General features: G+C 39.2%; 1 protein-coding gene across 1 annotated transcript; it reads left to right on the top strand.

Annotated features, from left to right (window-relative positions):
* Positions 1-700: 700 nt before the first annotated feature.
* On the top strand, positions 701-19,368 carry emc2 (ER membrane protein complex subunit 2). Its single transcript, XM_088387651.1, has 11 exons — positions 701-822; positions 1,437-1,550; positions 2,041-2,105; positions 3,797-3,882; positions 5,477-5,534; positions 8,225-8,310; positions 8,562-8,621; positions 12,762-12,843; positions 13,060-13,170; positions 14,775-14,879; positions 18,859-19,368. Exons 1-11 carry the CDS (start codon positions 783-785, stop codon positions 18,943-18,945), a joined length of 894 nt encoding a protein of 297 aa, XP_088243777.1. The 5' UTR covers positions 701-782; the 3' UTR covers positions 18,946-19,368.
* The last annotated feature ends 1,156 nt before the right edge of the window (positions 19,369-20,524 follow it).

Raw genomic sequence — 20,524 nt, 5'->3', positions numbered from 1 at the left:
CTGCGAATGGCTGGTGATTCGATCAGGGTGTACATCGACTACTGCCGGAAGTCACCTGATATAGGTTCCAGAATGTTTGTGATCATAGTGAGGATCATCGGTTCAGCAAATTAATGAATGAATGTTTATTTTTGGAGATTCGTACCACAAGTGGGTGACTTGGACAAGCATCCTTGTGGGTGTTTACAACTCCCTTTGGAAGGGGTGTCAAACTAATTTTTGTTGTGGGTCGCATCGTCATCATAGTTTCCTTGGGAGGGCCATTATGACTGTCAACCCAAATAAATGTATTAACACCTCATATTATATACAGTATACACTACACAACAAATTGATGAATAACTAGTTTTCAATCTGAAACAAATAAAACATTTTCAATTTTTTTTCAAAGATGAATGGTAAGAAATATACGCAATAGCTCCATTTTTTAAAAGTGAAGACAATTTTCAATTTTAGTACTAACATGAATTTGATTTGTCTTCACGGGCCACATAAAAGGATGTGACGGGCCGAATCTGGCCCCCGGGCCTTCAGTTTGACACATGTCCTGCGGCGATGAGTGTGGACAAAGATAACTTGCACTGACGAAGTTAGGTTAAATTACTTATTAAAATATTTATGTACAATAATTGGAAGCACCCCCCCCCCAAAAAAAAACAACAACAACAGAATCTTGTTTTTCTCGATCAAATATTTTATTCATCATCGGCGACTACGTTATAATGATGACACGCCCACGAGCAGTCACATGACTTACACACGGGGGCTGTTGTATAGAAAAGATGGCGTCGGTTTCAGAAATGTACGATGTAGGCTGGGAAGGTAAGACAAGGCGTAATTCTCACTGAATAATTATTTGATAGTACAGTATATAGGTATTGGGATGTTCTTTGTGTGCGGTCGTATGTTATGCTCTAAAATGGCAGCATGTAAATGTGGGAAGTAGATCGCCGCTAGTAATAACAATGCTAGGTTGTTAGCTTTAGCTTTGTCATCGCTAAGACTTATTCAAGATGAACAACTGTCAGTTTCCCTTGGATGTTATTGATGATCGATCATAACATGATAGTTACATATTGTAATAGACAAAAGGACTTTAGTTCTGTTCGCGTATGGTTTGTTGCACGTCAATCTTACTTCAAGCGATGGTTGTTTATGTTGAGGCATAGCTGCAAGCTTGTCACTGATACCCATTATTGCTAATTTAAAATGCCAATCATATATTTTAGGAATATACTGACAATTATGTGGCTGTAATCGCGGTGTTTGCGAAGTTCCCCTGCTAAAATACAGAGCAGCACAATGTTATTGTTTGCTCGCATATGTCACGACTGCATATCGTACCAAATTCCTGCACAACACACGAACGAAGTTTGTTTACCAATATACGGCGCTATTTGGAGTGGTACGATTTATTTTATGTACTCTATCTACAGAGATGCGAGACAAGTTGCGCAAATGGAGAGAGGATAACTGCAGAAACAGTGAACAAATAGTGGATGTTGGTGAAGAACTCATCGGTGAACATTCATCTAAGCTGGGGGATGACAGTAAGTGCACTATTTAAAACTAATTGTTCATTGAAAGTGGACTACAGCTCTAGGGTGAGAATACTCAATTTGAGTAAGTGTATGAGAGATAGTGTGTACATATTGTTTTATGCATGGGGTAGTAGAATAGTACAAAGCATGTGTAGACATCGGCAAGAACTAGCATACAGTATTTCTCAAAAATGTGGCTTCTGACTTAATACGTTAAAGTGGCCTCTACGTTTAATGAGTTGGCACCATCCTCTTGTTTCTCTCCAAATGGACACACCATGCTTTCCTCTGGAAAAATAACAAGTGTTGAATGTTTTTCAAATTTTATTTGCTGTCACCACATTTCTAAATGGTACAGTTCTGCGGAGAAAAAAAAAACAGACATAAGAATGCTGTTCTAGAAAACTGTGCTACGATAGCTTGATTATAATGTTGCACCAAGAAAGTAACTGCAAAGTATTTTGACACAGCCTCTTTTGTTTGTCTCTCTTCTGCCCAGTATGGATTATTTATGAACAGGTGATGATTGCAGCGTTGGACTGCAGTCGGGATGACTTGGCTCTAGTAAGATTCTATGATACTCAGTTACCCAACCAAAAGCTTCCAAATCAGTCGTTCTTGCTCTCATTTTGGCCAAATGGTATTACTTTGTTGTTCTGAAAAAATCATTAGCTGAGGGTTAGAATGAGAGTGACCCTAATTTACAGTCAACTTCTTTTTTTTATTGAGTATTTGCATTGAAATGTAGAACAAAATATATCATAAAAAAATATATCTAATGACTGTCTCTGTTATAAATTTTAACAAACACATCACATATAACCGCAAAGAAAATGAGATCTCTTTCAAAATGTCCCCTTTCACTTGCTTGTACACGAATGGAATGACTGTTTGGAAAATAGTTTTTGGGGGGCGTGGGATTTGTACCTGCTGTATAGTAGTCCACAGTTAGATTGAAGGCAAAAAAAATGTTCACTGGATGTAGGTTCACAGCATTTGATTGTATTATGTTTTAAATACATTTTATTAATCGGAAATAGATATTTTTCTAAATATGCCAGCGGTGTGTCGTGAGTAGGTTTTCAGGTGGCCTATTGTTAAATGCAGCTCTGTTCTTTCCCCCACATAAAATGCTTAATTTTTTCACAGAATGTTAGTCGCCATTGCAATATCGCCACTTTCCCCATTTGTGGACTATAGTGACTCCACAAAACCATGTGTCTCAATTGTGGATCCCCTGAAAATCCTTTTAGAATTGAGTTAGGAATCCTCTTGACACCATTTTTGTTCTTACCAAATCTGCCATATTGACCTCATTTTAACCATCACATGCTCTCCAGTCATTTTGACTGAAGGGTACATGACCTCTGAACCTTCTGATGTGAAGCTAAAGCTCCTTCAAATAAATGCATGTAGTTCTTAAATTGGGAGTTAAACTATGTGACTTAAAACCAGATTATTTTAGAATGCACTGGTATGGTTAACTCTATTTTTTTCAAAAAATGGGCATAGATTCAGTTTATTCTCTTTGAACAGATTAACTGGCCGGTGACTTATTTCAGACAAGCATATCCTGCTTTTATGACTTTACAGCGCAATGATTTCTTTTTACTGTAGTTCAGACGTTACTTAACTTGAATACCACATACAATTCGAATAAATGTACTTTCATGTAATTTCTTGGCTGCATTCTTTGTTTTTATCTCATGATGTAGCTCCTAAATCCTAAAATATTACTTGCAGATACCCTGTTTTGATTTTGTTGTTTTAGTTTTTATCTCATGATACAGTTCCTAAATTTAATTAAAAATAGTCTTCAAAAGTTTTCCTGCAGATACTCCGTTATGATTTTGTTTTAGTTTTTATATCACGATACAACTTCTAAATTTCATTAAAAATGATCTTCAAAGGTTTTCCTGCAGATACCACATTATTAGTTTTAACTCCTAAATTTCATTAAAAATGACCTTCAAAAGTCTTCCTGCTGATACCCCGTTATGATTTTGATAGATTAAACAAACAGTTACAGTTAAGAGACAGCAAGCTAAGTCAAGCGGGCAACCTGGGTATAAAAAAAATTAAATCCAAAGACATATTTTAGGTGGTTTGTGTTGGACAGTGTCTTGTGGAAGCAAAATAGGTCAACATCTCAAAATTGCACTTTTTTTCATTTGCGCGCGCGAATGGACCATAAAATAGTTTAGTAGATGCAGCCAACTATAATTGGTGTCTCTTGTCTGCCCACATCCTTGCAGACCTGTCTACAGGAACTGAGGAAGCAGTTTCCAGATAGCCACAGAGTGAAGCGATTATCGGGCATGAGGCTGGAAGCTTTGGAAAGGTAAGCATGGTGCAACAAAATCTGGAGCAGAAAAGGGGGCAAAAGCATCACTTTTGTGAATTGTATTCAAGAAGGCTTGAAATCAAAAACTGTATACTGATTTTCAAACAATAGTTTGAGACTGTATATATTCAGAAAAGTTTGAGGGTTGGGTGTGTTTATGTTGGATCACTCAGCATTCATTTACTGAATTGGGTAACATGGAGAATAGCTTTGACTTTGGATAGCCCTTGATTCGGACTTCGGGATTCCCGGGAAGGAAGTGGTCAGATTCCACTGTTATTCTCGGGGTCCCTCAATCTCTGTTTTTGTCTTTCCCGTCTGGTTTTGGTTCTGGTACAAATCAGAGTGTCTTGGCTCAGTAAGTGTTTACGTCACCTCGGGTGTTTCCCCTTCCCTCGGTTGTTTTTGTTGTATTTACCAAACTTAAAAAAAAACAAAAAACATTTCAGTCTTTTGTTCGATTAGGTGACCTGAACTCATCAGTTAGTTGGTAGAGGAAAAAAACGGTGCACTTCTCACAATAATTCCAAAGCATGCGCCCCCTCCCCACCAAATCAGCAGCTTGCACCCTTGTGCCATCTGAAACGTTCCAAAGTGTGGCTGAGTAATAAAGTGAGTGTGACAGAGGCAGTCATTCTTGACGTGGGGCTGTTCAGTGCTAATGGAAACCAGAGTTGCTTCAGTCTGCTGTAGCGTATGTGCTGGGGCACTGCCTGATCACTGACTAGACACTGCTTTTTGACAGCTAAAATATCAGTGTTTTAGATTTGAAAACATCATTAATGGTCATTTTGTGCCTGATGGAATATGACAGGTATAGTTTAAATGTTCATGCATACATTTTAAGTTAGCTTTTCTTACTGTATTTCTCTACAGTATAATTTGATATCTAAAACCCTTAAACTTTGCTCTCAAGCAATCATGCTTGCTTCAGCAACTAGTTTTGGGTGACCAAGTTCACATGTACTTTGGTGTTGTTGGTCAAGACACAGACAGCCAAATCAACAAATTGGCTGCAGATCTAAGAACATTTTAATGTGGCAATATGATCTTGTTTAAAGGTGAATCAAACTGGGCACAATCAAACGAATAGAATATTCAAAACAGAGTGCTTTGTTTGCATCAATTTCATGACTCATTGTGAAATGTTACAGGCTTACAAAGTTGGCTGTGTAACAGCAACCTACTCTTAGCTGAGTGTTTATTTCATTCTTAAGATTACCACTGATTACTGTGTAGCATTTTTGTAATCATACACACATGCATGTTGTATGCAGAAACTTGATTCTCCCTAACGTTTTTTTATTGCCGCACCGCCTAATTTTACAAAAATATTGCGTGAAAACTGAGATTTTATTTTCTCTCTCTCTCTCTCTTTCTCTCTCTCTCTTTCTCTCTCTCTCTTTCTCTCTCTCTCTTTCTCTCTCTCTCTTTCGCTTTCTCTCTCTCTTTCTCTCTCTCTTTCTCTCTCTCTTTCTCTCTCTTTCTCTCTTTCTCTCTTTCTCTCTCTCTCTCTCTCTCTCTCTCTCTCTCTCTCTCTCTCTCTCTCTCTCTCTCTCTCTCTCTCTCTCTCTCTCTCTCTCTCTCTCAGGTATGATGAGGCCAATAAGCACTATGATGCCATTCTTCAAGACGACCCTACAAATACGGTATGACACCGATTCCCAACCAATTTCACTTAATTTGTCAGAAAATTACTGTTTATATGGATGTATTCATCTATGTATGCCAGTGACTGATAGTACGTAACAGAGAATAATCAAATGTGCCATCATTAGATGACAGAAATTTAAATAAACCGCAGCCTGTTGCCATTTCTATAACAAAATAAGTTATGACTTTATAACACTGCAAATAATGTATTTGCAAACATAGCATTGTGTTTAATTAAAGGACATTCTGTGACATTTTTGTCGGGTAGTGGACAGTGAAATGTTTCTAATGTGAAGTGGGTGCCTTAAAGCATCCATTGGCTTGGATATGTTGGATGGATTTTATTGTCCAAAGTACCCTAACCTAACCGCCCAGTGTAAAATTATTGCGGGCGTTACGTTCCAAAAAATGGCCGCAATATCAAAAGTCATATTTTTAAATTATTTTTTATTCTTTTGTCGGGGTATTTAAGCCTCAGTCAGTCGTTGTACAAATATTTCCCATAGCCAGCACAAAAAAAAAAAAAGCAACAGACATCAAACAGAACAAGGAACGTAAAACAAACAAATGATGACAGAAACGTCAGCAGTAGGTGTTAAGGTCAAGGACAAAAGTACAGATGCAACGCTACAAGAAGCAAACCACACACAGGAAATAGGAAGGCCAAGCTGGTCATTGCCAAAAGTACTCCGACAAGCCTCAACAACAGTTATATTCACTTGATGTTCTGGTTGTACTGGAAAGGCAAGTGACGAGGTATTTGTAGGGTTTCCAGAAACATTTTCAAAAGGGAATGATAAACTATTTTGACACAAGTGAGCACTCAGTACTGGTCTTGGGATGGAACACTTTTTTGGGTGTGTTAACCATAGACCATTTCCCACCATACTTTCTCTTTCAAATTAGGTGTAGTGATAAAGGGTGGTGCAGAGATGAGCTTCATCAGTTTATCAACTACTGTATCTTTGGGAAAGGACTATTGCAAGCAATTTCTCCTGCAGGTTCAGGAGTCAGCTGGGGATAGGCCCAAGAAATGACGGAAAATTGGTAACCACAAGGAAGACTTGCAAAGCATGCCAACATGCAAAGCAGAGATCGGAAAGTGAGCTGTTGTAATTACAGGCTGTGGAGTTGATGTGGTACCCATTAACCCAAACTGTGGAATCAACAAAAAAAAAATTTTTTTTTTTCTTTTTACAAGACTGCCCGATGACTTCTGGGTTAGGCTATAGCACGCCCGCGACCCCCGTGGGGACAAGTGGTACAGAAAATGGATGGATGGATGGATGGATGGATGGATGGATGGATGGATGGATGGATGGATGGATGGATGGATGGATGGATGGATGGATCCAATTTTTTTTTTTTAACTCGTATCCATTCCATTGCTTTTTATCTTTCACCCACCACATTAATATCCTGGCAAAACTATGTACAGAATGTCCGGTGCATAATACGTCGGTCCCCCCCCCCCCTCATAGAAAATGTGTTGCACATTCTGAAGTTCAAAATATGACAACAGTGACCCTCCTGAACTGTTGTTTAACTCAAGTTTCACATCAAGCAAGACTGGGAACCAATTTGCCCTAGAAAGCTTCAACATTTACTAGTATCCTCAGTTCCCAAATGCTTATTGTTGAAAGGAAGGGTGATGTATGTAACCGTGGCAAACATGCCCCTGTCAAAGCTTTTTCATGTGCTGCAGGCATTAAATTCAAAATGGCTAAATATTTTTTTGTGAATAAATGTTATCTTTTTGAAAATAAAGTATCTTGCATTGTAGTGTATTCAATTAAATATAGATTGAAAAGGATTCAAATCAAATCAATCAATCAAATCATTGTATTCTGTTTTTATTTGTTTTACATACCATCCCAACATCATTGAAATTGAGTTTTATATAATGCCTGGAGACCATAGCTGGTCAGTACTGCGGTGCCAGCGCAAATCCATGTTCACGCTTAATAAATGGATTCCTTCTGACATGACTCGTACATTGGTTCCAAACTCTTTGGCAGTAAGTCAAGCAGAGGAAGCCCCACTCAATCAAGTGCAATTCTATAAGTAATGTAAGCTGCGGCAAGGCAGTGCACTTCAAATGGAACAGCATCCTCCTAAGTTTTTCACCCATTACCATCAGTAAGAAAGTAAAATGGGTAAAACTGTGGAAAAGTCAGAGCAGTGGAAGTAATAATTTATAATTCAAATTGATGAGAGTTTAATCCACCTTTAGGTCAATTCAACATCAAAACGAAGCGGAAAGCATTTTTCAACCAATGTAAATTAGACAAGTGGACTAGATGCATGCTGTGCCAGCAGGAAGACAGGCATTTGGGTTCAGGGCAGTGTGCCATTTTCCCCAAATGGTTTCGTCATGACTCACTACTTTATCTTGTGTGCTCTGTGCCTGTGAGCTCATTTATCGGATACTGCCAATATCTCCTCTAATGTCTTGCTTGGCTTCTTCATTTTGGGACTCCATTATTGGAGTAAATACACTTTATAATGTTAATCTATTGTTTCTGGCTTTTCCCATTATTCTTCATGACTGTAACACACCAAATTGATTCCTTTGAGATAAATACTGTTAGTTGCTGTGCAAACAAACTCTGAACTCATACAATCTATCACAGTCATATTCTGTCAAGCACTCTGGGCTAAATCCTGTTTACGTTCTATTTTTCAGTCTGCAAGAAAACGCAAGATCTCTATTTTGAAAGCCCAGGGAAAGAGCCCTGAAGCCATCCGGGAGCTCAATGAATATTTAGAGCAGTAAGTCCCCTTGACCCATTATTGTATGTCCTGTATCTATAGTGTGTGTGTGTGTGTCTGCATTTTTTGTGTGTTTACAAATTGTGTATCCCTCTTGTTCGCTTTCTCTTTTTGACTCGTGCTCTCTCACACTCGCTCTCTCGCTTTCCCTGATATTCTGAGTACATCGGTCCATGTGAGCAGCTCTTGTTAGCTGGATTAACTTTCATGTTTTATGCATTATTTATTCTGTGGTCATTTTGTGTTCACAGGTTTGTTGGGGATCAAGAAGCATGGCACGAGTTGTCAGAACTCTACATAAATGAGCATGAGTAAGTACATTTGCATTATACTGCAAAGGGTTATTTGGTATCCTTATTTGGTGTTTCTGTTTGTCTGTCTGTCTGTCTGTCTGTCTGTCTGTCTGTCTGTCTATCGATCTATCTATGTGTATAGAATCAAGTATTGTTTCTAAAAAATCAAATCTGACAACAGGGAAAATCATTCAGAATTTTTTAGCATTGACCATTGCCAATACATCCATTTGGATTGTCCTGAAAAAGAAAATAATGTTGTACTGAACAAGTAATATCAGAACAATTTGGCCAAGGATATCAATAGCAGTTGATGACAGAAACATTGTGGAAACAATGAAAAAACACCCAAAGACAACAGTCAACAGTCATCACTGCCAACCTCCACATGGCAGGGGAGTGAAGGTATCATCATCCATTATTTGAAGAAGACCAAGTGACAAAGTGTACAGGCCATTCCACAAGATGCAAACCACTCATCACCAAAAGGAATTGGAAGACCAGGTAGGATTTTGGAGAGAAGTATCGAGATGAGCCAAAAACTTGTGGAAGTTTCATGGACTGATTCAGACCAAGATGAAGTGATGATAGATCACAACTTGGAGAGCTCTTGCACCAAGTGTACTGACATGAATCATGGCTCCAACCTGAGAAATGTCAGCTGAAACAAAGTAGAGCATCATAAAACTTCTTAAAGGTACACAAATCATCGGGCAGTGTTGCAAAAGTTGTTGGCTGTTCACAGTTGTGTCTAAAATCTGGACCAAGTGCAAGAAACATGCATGGGAAGGTTGTTGAAGGCAAGTATAGTGGTAAACCAAGGAAGACATCAAAGCATCAAGAAAGAAAACTTAAGGCAACGTCTCCAAAACAAAGAGGGAATAAACGGAAGGAAACTGGAGTCAACGTCTGTGACTAAGCTTTAAGAAACCGCCTGAAGGAAATGGGCTTTACATACAAAAAAGCTAAACCAAAGCCAACATTTTATGACATACGAAAACGACTGCTTGTCGAAAACTTGCAAATTATGACATGTTGCTGCATATTAGATGACACTGGGGCTAGCTGTCATTACATCTTCATTAAACGTTGACATTGTGTTCACCTCATCACTTGAAAGGAACCTTGGGTATGATGTAATCATTTTCAAGTTGATAATCCAGCTAGCCTTAGAGCACAAACTGTGAAAACATTCCTTGAAGAACGACACATACGGTCAATGTCCAGGCCTGCAAATGATCTCAATCCAATTGAAAGTCTTCGGTGGTAGCAGAAGATAATCTGGTAAAGAGAAAGTTGGAGCCAGATTAATGAGGAGTACTGTTTATCACTCATAAATCCTTGCCTCTGACACTGATCTTTTATAAAAGCCAGAGGTGGTGCACAAAGTACTAGTGGTATGTTGAAGTGATCTTTGTTGTCATTGTTTAATTTCCCCTCATGGTCAAAACGAGTAACTTGTTTTCTTTTTCTTTCTCGACTGTTAAGGCCAAAAAGTTGCCATTTGAATTGACTTTAGTGTTCCTGTGTGCGCTAGTATGTGTTGGCTCAATGGAGTCTTGGTTGCTCTGGTATGAAGGCAATGACAGAAGGAATGTTCAGCATGGTAAGATGCCTACTTATTGAAGAATTCTGGCTTTTGTATGGGAGGCTTTATGGCTGTAGCAGCCAGAGGAAATCCAGGGGTGAGCAGATTATCTCCCAGTTTATTCAAACACTTCTAATTTTGCTCCCACCCCTTATCTTCAGGCGTGTCAATTTCTTTTTCATTGTTTTCTTTATTGAGCATTTGAAAACTCCCCATTTCCCCTCCTCCTCTTCCGGACAGCATGGCATTATCATCACTTTTTTTTTTCCCAGAGAGACAGACAGACAGAAAGAGAGAACACGCTGTGAAATTCTCAGGAGAGGGTAGCGGCACAAATTTTCCCCAGCCAGAAAAAAAAACAAGGCTAATGGAGATGCAAGGATGAGAAATAAATTTTCATAATACCCCTGAAACTTAAAATTTATGAAGCACTTGTTTGTACTATGCCATTTTTACCGTTAAAATCCTCAACATAATTGAGTACATCCCAAACATTCCAAACTTAGGTAGACAGATATTGGCATCTACTAATTATTTCCAGCTTTGCAAAATTAATTGGATTTTTTTGTGTTTGGGAGTATTTTAAAGTGTAGTTTGACAGTCCGATAGGTTTTCGGGCAAATCTTTTGAGGTGTACTCAGTTGATGATTAAAAACACTATGCTGGAAGTACAATTAAGGGAATCAACGGAGTTTGCATAAATAAGCCGCACCGTACTAAAAGCCGCATGTGCACGCAAGTTATTTACAAAGAAAGACGGGACACAAAGCCTTTTAAAAGTTTTAATAACATACCTTAACATTTCTTTCCAAACTGCCTGTGACGCGGCAGTAATACCGCAGCAACACGGAAGTAAAACAGCACTTAAAGGGCTGGATAAAAAAACGTACCGGTAAAAGTCACTGACACACGGCGGTAACAAAGCAGCAACACGGTAGCACAGCACTAACAGGGCTGGTTAAAAGAAATACCTGTAAAAGTCACTGAGAGGCGTCTTCATCTTCCTCCTTTGCACTAAAACCATTGAAGTCTTCCTCCTCAGTGTCCGATTGAAATACTTGATACTTCGCCTCACACTTTCTCAGTCTTATTTTCATTGTCGCTTTTATGCATTTCTTCTAGCATTTTCCATGATGAGGGTCCGCTCATTCTAATTTTATTCATGCGCAAAGCGCCAAGTTACATTCAACTAGTGAGCAAACATATAGGTCCAGAGTAGACGTGACCAGGAAATAAAGAAAAGGGCGACGTAACAAGATGCCATCAACAATAGCCCAGTGCACCCTAGTGACCGGAAGAAACCTCTACAGTGCATGTTAAGAGCCAAATCGACTGCCTTTAACTTAAAAGAGGCTTCATATGCATTCCTTTTGTCCCCCAAAATGAGGGTTTGTGTATCAAAGCTTCCTTTCTTGAGTAATGTCCCTCTTGATCTCGTTCTGTCTCTTCTTTGTGTCAATTATATGGCACCATTTGCCTGGCGGATGGGCATGCGATCAACGCACCTCTTCTCCCCAGTGACCGTGTCACATATCCCTCCGCCCAGCAAAGCGGTGACGCACAACAGCGGTCTACAGCCTTTTTACGAGTGTATAAGTGATCAAGCCATCACAAAAATCATGAAAAATCTATAGATACACCGCATTGGACGACAAGCCGCAGGGTTCAAAACCTGAGCAAAAGGTAGCGGCTTATGGACCGGAAATTACGGTATATTGTGGACACTGAGTTGCTCAAGAACTGTGGTATTGTGTGAGGTTCAGCGCAGCCTTGGAGGAGTAGCATGGTGATGGTGGGGTGCGATGGCTTAGAGAGAAATGGAGAGGTAAGAGTCTGGCCCTGTTACAAGATTCTTGTTTGGGCTAATGGAACAGACTCTGTTGCAAGCCAGGGCCACTGCACGAGCACATCTGAAAGTCTTTATGGAGAGGAAGTGGTAATTGTAAGCAGCCCCCAACTTTCTGAGCCCTCTGATCTCCCTTTTTGTGAAACCCCTTCCCCCTGTTTATTTCTTTCATTCTCTGTTCCCACCTTCCTTTCCCCTCCTATGCTGTTAATCTTTCAGCCAGTTACTATGGCGGTCTTTAAATAGCTGCTGTGGCAGTTCAATCTGGATGGTATAACCTATAACTTTTTTTTCCCTCTATAATGTGAACATAATGGATATGTCTAATATTTAGATGTTTTTTTTTCTCATTTTTGTTATTTCTCATTGATGATCATATCACCTATCATATCGAGCATTCTGAATGGTGGATAAGTGGCAAATTCATCCGGTTCCTAACTTGGTTTAGTGACCTCTCAAACATCTCAACAGCCCTTCTATTCTATAAAACATGAACAAAAATAATAAAAATGTCTTTTTAATGGCAAAAACATTTATTTACACATTAGATAAGGTGCGCAAACAACAACATTTTCTCATTTGAGCGCTTATATACAACATTTGGGCTATTTACAGAGATGTTTGTGTGTGTGTGTGCTCACATGCGTGTGCGTGTTTTGCTATGTACAAGGTATGAATTTCTGCACAGCTAAATCAGTTTTACTGTGTTTTTTGGCTTTCACAGTTATGGAAAAGCTGCATTTTGTCTTGAGGAGCTGATGATGACCAATCCTCACAATCACTTGTATTGTGAGCAGTATGCTGAGGTAGGTAACCATCTGGACATCTGTCATGAAGCATAAAGATGAAGTTTGGAATAAATGTGAAGCTGCTATGAATATAGCCTCCACTCAAACACCAAATAGACAGACACACTCTTCGTGTCGTTTCAGAGAATAGTGGCTCATGAGTGTTTACTCTATGACATGTTGCTATTACGATACTGCAACGATGTACAGCTTATTTGTTGTTGTCCCTCACAGGTGAAGTACACCCAGGGAGGCTTGGAAAACCTGGAGCTGTCTAGAAAGTATTTTGCCCAGGCTCTGAGGCTGAACAACAGAAACATGAGAGCATTGTTTGGTCTGTATATGGTGAGTACTGCTTTGCATGTGGAGACATTGGGATAGAAAACAGGACAGAAGAAACAAAAATAGACATTTTTTGTAGCCCTGTGGTTTGTCAGTGTTGAGGCTGGCCACTAGGTGTGCCAAGTGCCACGCAAGTGAATGTGTCCACTGGCGTATGTGTGAATGTCTTTTTCGAGGGGCTCTCAGACAGGTCACCTCATTGCTGACTCAGATGGTGAACGCAAGCATTGGAAAGTCTTCCCCACTGGAACTCTTTAAGTAATAATACTCCCTTGTCAGGAACTTTTTTATGATGATGACTTAAATAAATAAAGTAGTCATGGCTTGAAAGAGAGAGCAGGAATCTCTGGAAAAGTGTTCAAACAAGGTGCCACTTTGATTGCAGTTTTGGCCCAACAGCCCACTTGTAATTTCATTTGTTTAAACCGGATGTTGTTTGCCATAGCCAATGTATTATCTGAAAGTGAGACCTGACATAAGAACACAAACGAAGGGGTGCTTGGAATCAAAGGTGAATAGGGGAAGCTGGTCTAACATAGAAAGCCCCTCTGTTTTTCTTGTGCGGCACTGGCATTCTTCATATAATCCAAACAATTTAAAACAGCATACTTTTGAAACTCTCAGAAGGATCAGCAACAAGAATGAGGAACAGAGTTGGGCTAAATGGAGACATTTGCTTCCTCTAACATTTATATTTGCCTGGAGACTGAGCAGACCTCATGATTTCCTGACAAGTCATCCGGCAACACTTAGTTCTTAACTGAGTACTTTTAGTGAGATTTTGTACTTTATCATCTGTAGATTGATGAGTGTTTTTCTTTTCTTCAGCAAGTCTTGCTGTTCCACATCTTTACAGGTGCAAGAAGGTCACCGAAAGTGCAGGGAACTTTCACCAGCTTGCACCAACTTTGGCAAATCCACCGACAAACTGGTAGCAGTGACCACAGTTGGGTTGCGGCTAAGTTATTTACAACACGTGTGGGGATTCCCCACTAAAATAGTGCACTTTGTCATGCAGGGGATAGCCTGTTTGATTTGACATCATCTAAATCAAGGCGTCTGTTGACTTAAAACACGCACAGAGCGGAATAAGGAAATACAGAAGCCAAAACCAGTTTATAAAACAAAGACCATGTAGATTGGTACAGAGTTCCGATTTTAGCATCCTGGTTGCCAGGGCTTTAAACTGCAGACATGGTAAGCCTTTTTGGTGTACTGTGTGGAGATGATGGCAGGAACCTGAGAAATACATGGCATTTGTGGTTTGAAGGGGAGTTATCAAGTCATGCAAAGACTGTGATTCACATGCTATCTGATGCATTAAGTGCCAAGGTATTTTGCGTACCACATTTTTAATTGCTCTGAAGAGCTGGTGCTGGAGAAATTTGACTCCTATAGATCGACATTGTGCAAAGGTAGCATGTAAAGACTCACACCATTTCCTTGCCAAGAACAACTTTGCCTATCTCAGGCAAAGCTGTTCTGATTAGTGAGGTTGAAACAGAAATTGAGAAACCATTGTACAAAGTATGGTGCTTCTATTTATTAACCACGTTTTGATAAAGACAACATCTCTTGAACTCTCTTGTGCTTTCCCCCCTATATAGTCTGCAAGTCACATTGCTGCCAGTCCAAAGGTTAGTGCCAAGGTGAAAAAGGACAACATCAAGTATTCTGCTTGGGCTGCCAATCAAATAAATAGAGCCTATAAGGTGAGTGACATTATTATTCACTGCTTTTATCCTTTTAAGATATTTTCATTTCTGCTGTCTGGTCCTGAAAGCATTGTTTTATTTGTTGCAGGATCTGCACTAATCATGTGTACAGTATTAAGTTTGTTGTTGCTATTACAGGTTTCTCGCAGATTCTTTAAAAATCACGGAATCAATGATTTTTTTTTTTCAAAATCAATTCCCTGATTGGCATTAAAATGTAAAACGTTTTTTTCCCTAAGTCACGATATTAATAGGAATTTATGATCGAAAATAGTCTTAAATCTTAAAATAGATTACGATTCTTTAAAACGCTTTACAAAAATAACTTGATCAAATTTTTCTAGTAGTATCATGCATTCACCACAGCTCAACCAACAAAACAATGTGTTAGTTGGAATTCTAATCAGATTAGAACTCTAATAAAATTAGTGGGTGGGAAGGGGGATTGGAAAACTGAAGCTTGTGATTTCCGATCATGAATCTTTGTCAGCAACCAATCCCATTGACGAATATTTTCCGAGCTGCAATAATTTCCCCTGCACTGCCCCCCATTGACCAGTGTTTTGCAGTCGTGAAAAAGTCATTCAGCACCACCCTCACCCGGTTGATGATTGGTTTCTAATTTAGGAAACTTTGTCCGCACCTCCTTCGTCCACAACCCCCCCATGGGTGACATGATCAATGAGTTCTGCAATGGACCACGGCAAACACAAAAACATTCTCTCTTTTTGCAAGGCTCATGCTTAAGTTTTTCTTTCCAAAGCTATGAAGAGACAGCTGACATATTATTAGGACCAATGACCGAATGTGCAAACAGTGGATAAATTGCGACCGAATCCGGTGCAACATGACATGTTTTAACAACACAAATCAGAAAGTCAATTGGTTCACTGAATTACGAAGAGATGCTAACCATTGTAGTAACAATTATTACCTTTTAAATTAATTTTACGGTATATTGAACTTGCAAAATTATATACAGTAGCTACAAGTACGGTATGTAGAAAGAGAGATAGGAAGGCCAGTCAGTCTAAAGTTGAAAAATCAACACTGTCTTCATCCACTAACAGTCAGTGGAGGCATCTCTGTGTTATATTCTACAAATACATATATACTTTGGATTTCACCCCCTACCTCATTTTTGCTGAAGGACTGCAATGCAATTTTCAATTGAATAATTATAGTTGAGGGAGATTTCCTTCTGGGTAATTGATTGCAGATGAACATAATTAGAATAGTTTATTTGGATCGCCAAATATGCTTGGATGCCTGTAGTTTTACAACCATCCAAAAACAGAATAGAGCTTGCCTGTTGTAATAAATATCACAAAATGATGGAGTGTAATTGTCTTTTTCCCCCTCGTTGGATTCCCTCATACTTGAGTTCTTCTGGTTAAAGTCTGAAATATTTTAACCTCTCTTGAAAGCCAGTGGTCCCACTCTTAAAACATGCGTTTTGTGTTGAAGCAAAAAAAATATATATATATATGTGCTGTCTCTGCTTCCGTCTTTCCTTACAAGCATTTTTTGATGACTTTTGGCTTTATTTTGCTCCTCACCTCCTATATAAGGATTGCAAAGCGCTTTTAAAGGAGTCACTGTGTGGGCCCTCTCTGTTAGACAGCTGCAGGCTGCTGTGGGTTTGTGCATGCTGATTGATGACTCCTTTAAGTTTTTTAAGTCAGTCGTCTATATTTATGAGCCTTGGTACCTGGTGATTGTCATACCTCAGTGAGAAAAAGGTGGGCAGGTGAGTGCACATGTCAGCAAGGGGTCAACTTGGCAGGGCCCCATTTATTAAAAGGGAAAAAAATAACAGAAGTCATTAGCGATGGGGTCAATTGACACGTTAAACACCCCGGAGATGTGAGCTGTAGGTGCGGAAGCATTAAAACATGGCCTTTTCCTCTTACTCATCCAAAACTTTTTCTTATTAGGTCTTGTGTCACAGACCATGAACTTCTGCTGTGTCATAATTCTTTAATTAGATGCTCTATATAAATGCAGAGCTGTCTTTTCTATTCTGACTGTTCGAAAATAGTGGTCACACCTCAGGCTGAGGAGCTAATTGACTCACATCCGGGGTAATGCCACATAGGCATCAAGGCGATGAAATGCAATGATTACAGCACACCCTAAATCCAGCTGAATGAGTCACTCTTGGAAATTTATGGAGCCAATTGTACACCTTAGCCAACTGCTCTGTTTATGATGAAGTTTTGCAAAAGAGGAAAAAAACCTCAGGCCATGGAAATTGTTAGTTTAGTGACAGTTCCTGTTTTCTAATGCTTGAGCACAACTGAAGGATTAAATACAAACCCAATTCCAATGATGGAACGTTGCATTTGACAAATCAAAACATAATGTGATGTTTTGTAATTTAATGCACTACAAAGACAATATAGTTAATATTGAAACTGGTAAGCTTTGTTGTTTATAGAAAACAATAATTAACTCTGAATTTTGTGGCTGCAACACATTCCAGAATAACTCGGACAGGGTCATGATTACCACGTTGTTACATCACCTTTTCTTTTAACAACAAACATTTGGGAACTGAGGACATTAATTGTTGAAGCTTTGAATTCTTACCAGCTTGATGAACAGCTTTAGCTATTCAACAGTCCTGAGTCTCCGTTGTGATATATTACACTTCATAATGCGCCACACATTTTTAATGGGAGACAGGTTCGGGCTGCAGGCAGGCCATTCTGGTACACCCTTTTATTCCGAAGCCTCCCATTGTCTTGCTGAAGTAAGTTGAGCTGTCCATAAAATTGCTTGTGTTGTACTATTGGACCTCTTAGCTTAATAGTCAGTTATTTGTATGTGTAGTTCTCGCCAGCCTAACTGATGATTCTGCCTCATCTACTGTTATATGTCAATACAGTCGACTCAAACCTGTATTATAACCAATACATGGGACAGGTGGGGCGGGCGTCCGTCAATGACGGACTGAGTGGTCGGTCGATATTTGAGGCGGTAGGCACTAATTACACAGATGGACAAAAGTCCACTTCCATCAGTGCTTCATCTGTCATTTTATTTAAATGTCACCGTCAATCAACTGTCGTTTGCAAAATAGGCATCCGTCAGTCAGTCACTGACGGACTTTCCATCAGTCTGGAGGAATGACCACCTCTGCCTAGACTGATGACCAAATAAAATGAATTACCAAAAATTTATTTTCCCTCCTGAAGTATTATAAATTATTATCAATATAGTATGCATAATATTGACTGCTAATATAGTCATATACGTATATAAATATAATTGTCAATATAGGATGTGATGTGACAATACGATTATTTGCTTTTATGGGATCACAAAAGATAAAACGTTTGCCAAAAAAACACATCGAATGAAAAATTCATCACATTGCAGCCTTTGGACAATGAGCAAATTGTGTTTAATTGGCCTGACCCTCTTATTCTGTCCCTGAGTTAAGGATGGCCTAAGGTTGAGGATGTTGATTTAATCTTTTGCTATTCTTTGAGGACATGCCCCAATCAGCAGGACATGTTTAATTGGATTGAAAAAGTATGGTCATATATAGTACATTTATGGATGAGTGAATATGTATGTATTTTGGATTTTATTCTGTGAGCATTTCCTGTGAAGCCCTTCAGCAACAGTGCAGAAATCTATTTTGTGTGCTAATACCGGAGGCCTCGGAAACAGACAGATCCTGCCTGTCAGCTCACACGCAGACTAAAAATAAAATGATGTTATACAACAGTTTCCGATCAGATAATTTGTATTACTTCACATGATTGCTCATCAAGTTGATGGTGACATACTGCATAGTTCAGTTAAAACCATAATGTTTCTTGTGTGTCATTAAAGTGTGTGTTTATAATCTTTGTTTTAGTAAGGCTTGTTATTAATTTACCTGGTGGCAAGATTTGAACTTAAATCTTCTTCCCCTACTTTCTTACAATTGAGATTCTTATGCACCTTCTTCTGACATTTGCAGCTGGCTGGACGTGGGTCGAAAGAGAACAAGTGCTCTGTCAAGGCAGTGGAGGAGATGCTGGAAACCATGCAGATAACCATGTCCTAGATGTCCTTCCCTCTTCCTTCTTTTGATGACCACACGCTCTTGGAGCCATATGGCAGCTCAACTAGCCCTATGACTTGAAGTGAAACTTAATCTAACATTGGTTTGTTTTTGTTTTGTGCCCTTTCAAGTTTTGGTCTGGTAATTGGCTGAAATTGATATGGACAATGGCAGCGTGTTGCATCCTCTCAAATGAAAACATTTGTCCTTCCATCTGGTATGTTGCAACACAATTTCCAAGTAGTCTAACTTGCTTTAATGTTTTACATTCAGTTGTCTTGACCTAACAGGCTACAACAATGTGTACAAGACCGAAAAGGATTTTCAGTGAATGCTATTTATCGAGACGGTGCATTGATAAAGAAAACTTGCCTTTCAGTCAAATCTAGCAAAATGTCTTAATAAAAGTTGAGCTGATTGACATTTTCTTTGGCTATTTTAGTTATTGTGTTTTCTGGTACATTTCCATTTATTGCAGTGCTTTACAAGGGTGCGGCTCATTGATACTGAACCTATCCTCTTATCCTGGAGCAGAATTAGGAACATTGTGTGAATCGACGGTTCCAATTTTTTTTCCTTTCAGATATCCGAGGCAGCAGCTGCATCAACTTGAGCACACTGTATAATGTCTTTCTCATTTTATTTGGAATACCGCAGAGAACAGTCTGCATTGAATTGGAAAGCAGAACTAAAACATTCTCAGAACATTTGCGGTGTTTTTAGCTGCAGCCTTTTATACCCAGTCGTCTCTCGAAATGGAATCATATGACCTAAAGTCTTTGATTGGCACTCATCCGTACAAGTTCTGATGTAATGTGAAGCTTAAGTACTATCTGGTCTTAGAGACGTTTAATAATATTCTATCGACCACCCATCCAATTTCTATACCGCTTATCCTCTCTCGGTTTGCAGCTGATCTCGAGTCTATTCCAGATGATATTTGGCAAAAGGCAGGGTATGCCCTGGATTCAACCATTCATACTCACATTTACAACAAAAGAATAAAAACCTACATACTGCTTATAGAATGTGGGCTGAAGCTGGAGTACCCAGAATAACATTGAGCAGAGAGAAAGTGCAACCTCCCCATAGGAAGGCCAGAACCCAAATTCAAACCCAAAACCTCAGTACTCTGAGGTGGCTGTCCAAAACTACTTGCACACCTGTCCATCCTGTATACGTTTTCACATTGAACATGCAGTTTATGATCATCAAACTTCGAATGATGACTACATGTTGATGCTTTACCTTGAAGCTATTCATCAAATTTTGGTAATGTGCCACCTGAATGAGAGTACCACTACAAACATACTGAGGCAATAGTGCCATCTGTAGTCTGATATGAAGAAAAATGATTTCAGGTGAAACGTTCCAAAATTGACTGAAAGCATTCACCTGGAAGTGGATTATTGCTGTCTTTGTTTAAAATTTTGGCTGGACAGAATCCAGTTTGTCTTCAACTCTGACTCAGTGAACAAAAATAGTAGGTTCCGCATCATTTATCAATAAACTCCAAGCCATCATTCCTTGGCTTTCCTATGTGCTGGCCAAACATAGTTTTCTCTTAGAGTAAAGGGAAACA

This window comes from Syngnathus floridae, chromosome 10, assembly GCF_059516105.1.
Source record: "Syngnathus floridae isolate MCC-2025c chromosome 10, RoL_Sflo_1.0, whole genome shotgun sequence".
Taxonomy (NCBI): domain Eukaryota; kingdom Metazoa; phylum Chordata; class Actinopteri; order Syngnathiformes; family Syngnathidae; genus Syngnathus; species Syngnathus floridae.
This window is presented reverse-complemented; position numbering and strand designations above follow the sequence as displayed.

Bases quoted from the DNA above. Each gene is read 5' to 3' on its own strand.
- emc2 (XM_088387651.1), top strand. From the start codon at position 783: ATGGCGTCGGTTTCAGAAATGTACGATGTAGGCTGGGAAG. The intron at 823-1,436 runs GTAAGACAAGGC...CTCTATCTACAG, and splicing joins GTACGATGTAGGCTGGGAAG to AGATGCGAGACAAGTTGCGC. The intron at 14,880-18,858 runs GTGAGTGACATT...TGACATTTGCAG, and splicing joins AAATAAATAGAGCCTATAAG to CTGGCTGGACGTGGGTCGAA.